Raw genomic sequence first — 7,940 nt, 5'->3', positions numbered from 1 at the left:
TATTTTTATTATTTTAATGGAAGTTACTTGTAAATAACTCGAACTTAACCTACATATTTATATTTATTTAATTATAATTAGTTTTAATTCAAATTTAATGTTAAGTTAACTATTTTAATTGAAATGCATAGAAATATTAATTATCAAAGTTGTACAAAATTTGTTATACTAATATTTTTTTAATAAAATTTAATTTGAAATATATGGACGGTGTAAAGAAGTTATCTCAACCGTTAATTTGTTAAATTTATTTAATTTTTATTAAAGTAATTCATTTGAATGGTAATGCATACCTATTAATCTTTTTTTAATATTATAAATGATACAAAATATTCAATAATAATACATAAAAATTATATTTAATTAAAATACAAAATAATAAAACATTAGCTTTCATTATTTTCATGGCCACCTAACACAAAATCCCCCTCGGATCAATGATCATTTCAAAAAAACGTCTAATTTCCATTAACCAATGAATGATACAAATAGTCATCTAATAATGGACATGAACTCATTACTCATCCCTGCCTCTTCTCTAACTCCATCTTTTAAATACGAGTTTCTTCAAACACATATTTTGCTACTAAAATCCTATACCTCAACTCATCAACATGAAATCTCCACCACCTAGTCCTTCAAGTCTAGATTAAACTCTCTTACTCTACAAATCCCCAACCCACCAACTTCCCTATTCGTACACAATTTGTCTCAATTCATACGATGGATCTTTCACACATTCTCACTTCTCTCCCATGAAGAATACTTAAATAAGAATTCAATATATAAGTGCATCTTTGATTCCAATTTTTAATATGTCAAGATGACTATAGAACTGCAAAATTAATTTTGACATTTAAAAAAGTTTTAGATAAAATTGACGCAAGACAACTTTTGACTCCTAAAGAAATTAAAACATTCAAATTTACTTTTCATCTCATTTTTTCAAATATGTAACAAATAAAAAAATCACTTTAAATTAAAATCATTGTTAATTAGAATTAATTTCCCAACCCAACAAAATTCACACTACTACATAAATTTGTGGAGAAAATTATATTAAATAGTTAAATAATCAAATTAATAATATTTTAAAATCATAGTGTTACACTATAAAAAAGCCAGGTAACACTTAGCACAAAAATTCCTATTAAACACTGGTTAATCATGAGAACAAAAAAAAATGTTAATATATCTATGAGGATGAAGAAGATATTTAGCTACTTAATATTTTATCTTTCATGCATTCTACTTTCTCTTCAGAATGACAACAATACTTCCCAACAGCTCTGCAACAAACCTATTCTTCCTCTAAAATGATAATGAGGTATAACATTACAAAACAAAACTGGAGATGAAGGTTTTTAGGATGGGAAGCAGTTCTTTTTTCAATAATATGATCTTCTCTCCCATTTTCCATTTGGCTATGTAGCTTGTGAGTTAAATCCATTGGATACCAGAACATGAATGGACGATGATTTCCGCAAGTACCTCTCAGAGCTGAAATTGCACCTTCCACCAATATACTCGGATTATGATCAGATTTCCTTTTGACAGAATGCTTATTTCATGAAGCGTCTCTCATGATTTTCTAAAAAACCTTCAAACTAGCCTCCCTGTGAAGCCCGGCTATTCATTAATGTCTGATCCTGATCTTGGTGAAGCGGGAACACAGTGTCAAATACAATTCTTGCAAAAACGTGTCTGATTTCTTGTATATTACCATTAGCTAAGGCTTCATAATCAATTCTCATGCCTTGCTTTGACAGGGATTTCTTATCAGCACTCCTTTTCACACATTCGAAAATGCTGAATGCTTTTACGTACAATCCTAAGGGAATGAACACCTGTCAAATTGACATAAAGATTAAGAACATAAATCAAGAAATACTCAAGAACTATCAAGGTAAATGATGTAAGTGTGAGTGCTCTTTCACTGTGAATCATACCAACAGTAATTTTCACACTCTCTCTACATGTTTTACACATCAATGTGAGGTCTAACTATGGATGAGGATAACCAATGTTTCAATTTCATCAGACAATAAATAATAATTCAGGTATATAACATCATCGTGCAATCCATGTACAGGATACATCTTAAAGTATACATATGCAAAACAAGGAAAAAAATGCTCACTAGGTCTGAACGAGGGGCTTGAGGATAGTCAGCCATAGCTTGAGATACAAAATGTTCATCAGTCATTTGCAACAGTGTCCCTCTAACAGACTCTGCAAGATCTTTAACCCCAGTTACCAATGCCTCTGCATCCATACCAGAAGGATCTAATAATTCAGGAAATCTCATATCATGTGGCTTGTTGATCATTCCTGCAATCTTCACTGCTTCCAACAAATTTCCACCATTATGGACTGCAAGGCTAAATGCAGCAACCACCAAGGGGTCCCTTGGTCGATCACTCAATGCTTTATGTAGTGCTAGGATCCCAAACCTGTAAGCATAGATTTAGTAATGAACTTTCCTTTGTTGACCCACTTGTAATCAACTTGTTAATAGTTTAGTGTGTTCTAAATAACAATGTATATATTTGATGGTAAAATAAATTATATCATGTTCCAGTAAGACTCGGAACAATTTGGATAGAAGATAAACAATGTTTAAAATAAACTATTACGATTGACAAGAGTTGGGAAAGGAGAACTTCAATCATGCTCAAAATTATAATCACTTTTAAGCATTTTCAAAACATGTTTGTTTAAGCTTTTGAAAATAATTCAAATCTTTAAAAAATATTACTATATATAATGATTATAATGAGTGCAATAGATGACAGCGAATATTAAAAAGTGATTTTCTTTATAGTAATTTATAACACAAATTAGCTTCTAGTGCATATAAATCTCTCAAAAATAAATCAATAAACTACAATTTTAATGTAAAAGTCATTTTTTTAATCCAAAACATACGAGTCTCAATTCATGTTTCCAAATACATGCCATCCAAAAACACAGCGATATGATATTCAAAGAAGAAATCTTGACTGCAGTTTTAGTGCAGATTATGAAATTACTCTTGTTCTCCTGGATTTTCTCTTCACAGGGAAGCACGGAAGATAAAGGCAACTTTGTTGCAAAGATCTTACCATAAGCTACTATGACATGGACGGTTTGGAGCGAAAAGCTTATCTAAATTGGAGAAGAGAGACTGCAATGAAATTCCAAAAGATCCATTAAACAATATTTTATTGTGGTGCTAATATGATACACATATTGAAACAATATCAAAGCAGCAAAAATTATTTTGCCTCGTGTGTTTCTAAGACAAGTAAGAAAGCCTTAACGAATAGGTACTAGGTAGGAATGCAATTGTGCAATCTATTATATACAAAATGGATTAAGCAGGCTTGTGGTAGAGACCGTTAAAAATCAAACAAGAATTACTGTTTTAATAGAAGTGTTGTGAAAACCGGGAACTGCCAGTCTAGCATTTGGTTCAACCATTTCATTTAAAAAAAATCATTCTTATTTTTTTATTAGTCATCAAGTTCAACAATGGTTGAAAGTATGAAGCATGAACATCCCGAATACGACCCCGCGGCGACACAGTAATAATTTGAAAAAATGAATAAAATAAACGTAATCACAAGTGTCGGTGCAGGTGTTCAACACTGACACGGACATACCTTTTTTCAGAGGTGTCGGTGCTACATAGGTTGAAACAAATGAACCATGACTGAAAGTCTTACCACTTCAATCTCTGGTCTCAATTAGTACTTAATCAAGGTATTGCTAAGAGAAATGGTATTTGGTTTTGGATAACATTTGTCTTATCCGACACAGTATATGTATACTTAAGCAATTTTTTTTTTTCATTCTTCAAATCACATCAATAGTAATAAATGATGTATTTTTATATGGTGTCAACTTCTTGATGTTCAAATAACATCACTATTGTTTATATATGTGTGCCTAACTGTATGTTAATGTGCGTACGCAATATGCTTGCACATAGGCATATTGCTTGTCCTCAAGTAGTGGAGCAAAAGGAACTTGTCATGTTGCAGTTTATATCATATGCAACAATCATATGAAATGTGGTACTAATGTGGTACAGAATCATATTCCTTTCCAAACAATCACGTCTTTTTGAAGCACAACTTCATAGACAGGACTATAAATAAACAAAGTACTGGGTTGGTTTATGAAGCATGATCTCTTGAATGTTTATTTAGAAAACTTTGCATGTTAAACCCCAATAAGTATTGAAGTTACCACTTACCAAAAGCATATTGGTTCTTTTGCCCCTCCTTCGAAATCCATGATGAGCAAAATAAGCAGCCTGTAATGTTCAGTCTAAGTAAACTTTCATTACACGATTGACTCAAAAACTAAATACAAAATGAACATCTACCTGGAAGGGAAGAAGTATATCTAAAAGTCCATACTTCCATAACAGCCTCAAAGAAGCTTCACCAGAACCATAAGCTAGCATATAGTTTATTTCCATCATGAGCCTAGCCTGAAAAAATTATAGAAGAAAAACAATTCAACCAGGAAATTGGTATTATAGTGTCATATATAACAAAACAAAGAATAAGACTAAATACCTTATCAAGTCTTAATATTGAGCAAGACAGACTTTTAATAAAGTGAGCTGTTTCCTTAGAAATGCTAAATCCTAAACGAGCAGCAATTCTAATTGCACGTAGAATGCGAGCTGCAGAAAGGAAAAATGAAGTCAAACATAGTAAGCTAATTAAAAGCATGGGTGATTCCAAAATGGTTTACAATTACAGTACATAAAATATAGGAAATCAGGATGAAGCAGTTGATCAATAGAAACTCACCACAATCTTCCCGAAATGAAATATCTGCAGGATTTATAGTTCGTACCTATTCATAGAGAAAAATCAGTAAAGATTCTGCTTGGCAAAAAAAAAAAAAAGAAAAATAGTTATTAAGAAATACATGCACACTTTAGATTTTCTAATATCTTCTATTCCTCCCATGTAATCATATACAATTCTTGCATATGGGTCAAGCATCAACCTGCAAGAGCATGAAGTTAGTTAACAACATAACTACAAAGTAAAGTGTGAATTTTAAATCTGTCAGAGGGGTCACGGAGTAGACAAGTTCAAAGTTCCAAGTTGAACGAACAGGTACACAACCCATTAATTGTGAAGTCCCGGTTTAAACAGTTCATCCACCGAAGAAGGTCCTTCTCATCACAACCATTAGGTGATTCTGTATGATGAGAGAATTCCACACCATTCTTGCTTCTAGAAGTGTTAAAACTTGACACCTAATTGGATGGGAGATAAAATAATCAGCATAAACAGCAATACAAGAAAAATGGGACTTAAATAGAAAAATTCAAGCAAGCATTACACTATATAAAGTTCAAACCAAAGCTAAAATTCTTCAAAGATAAACCAAACTATATCAACCTCAATAATGGTACCATCCATGTGAACATGACATATAGGGAAGCGTTTGCCAACTATCTCACACCAGGAAAATACTTTCATCACCTGCAAATTGAGTCAATGTTTGTCATGAAATCTTACGTAGTATCACTCACTTACGCCAAGCCAAATGCTAATGTAAGAACAACTATAGCCCCTTGTAAGTTGCAACTGCTATTTAATAATTCAGCTCAATCTATAAAGTCTATCAAAGTGAAAACTGCAAGTTCATGAATAATTTAAAAATAAAAGTAAGTTACCTCTTTTAGCTCAGCTGAAGTTATAATATCAAAGTCCTTTGGTGTTTTCTTTAGAACAAGATCACGTACACAACCTCCTACTAGGTATACATCATATCCTACGACAAAAAGAAAACAATTTATTGACATTTCGAAAGGATGCACAACAAAAGAATCAACCAAAAGCAGCAAAACATAATTATTCATTAAAAGGTACCATATATATATAGGTGGGAAAATGAAATGTGTAAATGACATGATACATGGCATTGCAAACATAATAATGTATGGTGGATCAAACATAATCAAATACATTTTACATTCTTAATGCAAGCAAAGCAAACCTATATAAATTACTAGGCAGCTGAATATCACTTAGCACTGTTTTGCTTATAAAAACCTAGAAATTTTGGAACCTAATGCTTCATCTATGAAGAGATAAGACCAGTTACAAGGCTATTATTCTACTATCTATTCTCTTAAGCCAAATGATAATGCAATTCAAAAATGGATAATTTTGAAATACTACTAACCTAAAATCTAAATAAGAGAAGTATGGAACCATGCTGCTACAATAAGGGGGGAGTTGTTACATTGAATGGAAAGCATAATTACTTTGATTAATGAATTCAATTCTATTGCTTTGTGAAGTCACCCATATATAGTGTAAGAGTACAACAACAACAACCATGTTTTATCCCACTAACTGGGGTCAGCTACAAGGATCAACTTTCGCCATAATGTTCTATCCAAAACCATGCTTCTATCCAAATCGTTAATCTCAAGATCTTTCTTAATAACTCCTCTTATAGTCTTTCTAGATCTTCCTTTTTCTCTAATTGTTTGACTTCTCTCCATCTGATATACTCTCCTTACCATAGAATCTACAGGTCTTCTCTCTACATGTACAAACCACCTAAGCCTATTTTCCGCCATCTTCTCTACTATACAGGGTAAGAGTATAATTGAAAATTTTTAACCACTAACAGAGGTATTTGTCAAAGAAGGTTTTCGTCATAGAAGCATAAACCAAAAGTCCAGTTACATTATGATGAGCACTAAATCAACGTAAATGCTCTTCCTTTCATCTTCCATATATAAAAATTGACACATGAAAAATGATAGGAATTTGTACCTCTTTTCTTGAGGCCATTAAGAACCTTCTTGGTAGTGACACCAATCGATGAATTATGAATTCCAAGCTCTTTGGAACCAATCCTTTTCCATTCAGCGGATTTCTTAATCCCTTCACCAATCAAACAATTCCATAATTACAAAATTCAAAACTTCAAAAAAAATTAAAAATTGAAAACCATTAGTTCACTACTAACAATTGATTTGAGTGCTTCACTTGCCTTCTTCATGAACTAAGCCACCGCCATTTCCGTTTGTGAATCTCTCTGCTGCTTCAACCGTGACGAGAGATTTGGGCACAACCTTGAATGCAATCAATGATAGAATATGAGGTAAAGAAGATTGGAGATAGTAATGTAGATGACGTGAACATGAAAATTCAGAGACGATAGGCACCTTACGAACATATTGGAAGGGAGTAGAACGAAGATGAAGAGTGGATTGACGAACGAATTTGAAACCAGGAACCGCCATGGTAATCAACACCGAAGAATTTAGATAAAGCTTTGCGAGTTTCTACGTACACCCTCCGGTCACATTTAAAAGAAAAAAAAATGGTTTTTACGATTATTAAGAAATTCAATTAAGTGTAGTTAACTTTTTAGATTTTGGAGAAAACATTGATTAAATTTATTATAATATTCTCTTTATTAAATTTAATGAAGTATTGGAAAATGAAATATAGGGGTATCTTAGGAATTACAGCATTAAATGATTTAGTAATAATTGATTTTTGCTTATAATAGTGACCAAGAATTATACTATTTTTTTTGCTTATAATAGTGACCAGAGGGTGTAGTTAGCATTGGGCTTGTGTTGCGCATAGGGTTCGGGGTTTAAGGAGAAGTTCGGTTTTGAAATAAGCACTTATTCACATAAGTTTTTTTTTTTTAATTTTTTAAATTAAATAAATTAAAATTATATATATATATATATATATATATATATATATATATATATATATATATATATATACACACTAGTAAGAAAATTATGAAATTAAAATATTATAACAAATAATATGATTGTACAAAATATAATGAGAAAGAACTTGTGACATGGAGAAAGAAAAAAAATTTGACATTTGAAAATAATAATTTTGTCTTCAAGTAAAGGTGATAATTTGATAGTGACCCGT

The 7,940-nt window shown here is 31.7% G+C and overlaps 1 protein-coding gene across 1 annotated transcript; it reads right to left on the bottom strand.

Annotated features, from left to right (window-relative positions):
- Nucleotides 1-1,192: 1,192 nt before the first annotated feature.
- LOC131630478 (uncharacterized) lies at nucleotides 1,193-7,335 on the bottom strand. Its single transcript, XM_058901247.1, has 14 exons — nucleotides 7,199-7,335; nucleotides 7,024-7,105; nucleotides 6,804-6,914; nucleotides 5,690-5,787; nucleotides 5,412-5,495; nucleotides 5,133-5,266; nucleotides 4,938-5,010; nucleotides 4,809-4,854; nucleotides 4,569-4,678; nucleotides 4,373-4,480; nucleotides 4,241-4,300; nucleotides 3,105-3,166; nucleotides 2,141-2,453; nucleotides 1,193-1,847 (listed from the first exon to the last, which is right to left on the bottom strand). The coding sequence occupies exons 1-14, from the start codon at nucleotides 7,274-7,276 to the stop codon at nucleotides 1,608-1,610; spliced, it is 1,599 nt and encodes a 532-aa protein (XP_058757230.1). The 5' UTR covers nucleotides 7,277-7,335; the 3' UTR covers nucleotides 1,193-1,607.
- Between the last annotated feature and the right edge of the window lie 605 nt (nucleotides 7,336-7,940).

Source organism: Vicia villosa, unplaced genomic scaffold (assembly GCF_029867415.1).
Source record: "Vicia villosa cultivar HV-30 ecotype Madison, WI unplaced genomic scaffold, Vvil1.0 ctg.000685F_1_1, whole genome shotgun sequence".
In the NCBI taxonomy this organism is placed as follows: Eukaryota; Viridiplantae; Streptophyta; class Magnoliopsida; order Fabales; family Fabaceae; genus Vicia; species Vicia villosa.
Note: the sequence above shows the minus strand (reverse complement) of the source record. Positions and strands in the feature narration are given on the sequence as shown.

Coding starts and splice junctions, on each gene's coding strand:
- LOC131630478 (XM_058901247.1), bottom strand. CDS start 7,276: ATGGCGGTTCCTGGTTTCAAATTCGTTCGTCAATCCACTCTTCATCTT. Junction 5,496..5,689: donor CTTCAGCTGAGCTAAAAGAG/GTAACTTACTTT, acceptor CTCAATTTGCAG/GTGATGAAAGTATTTTCCTG. Junction 4,855..4,937: donor AAGATATTAGAAAATCTAAA/GTGTGCATGTAT, acceptor CTCTATGAATAG/GTACGAACTATAAATCCTGC.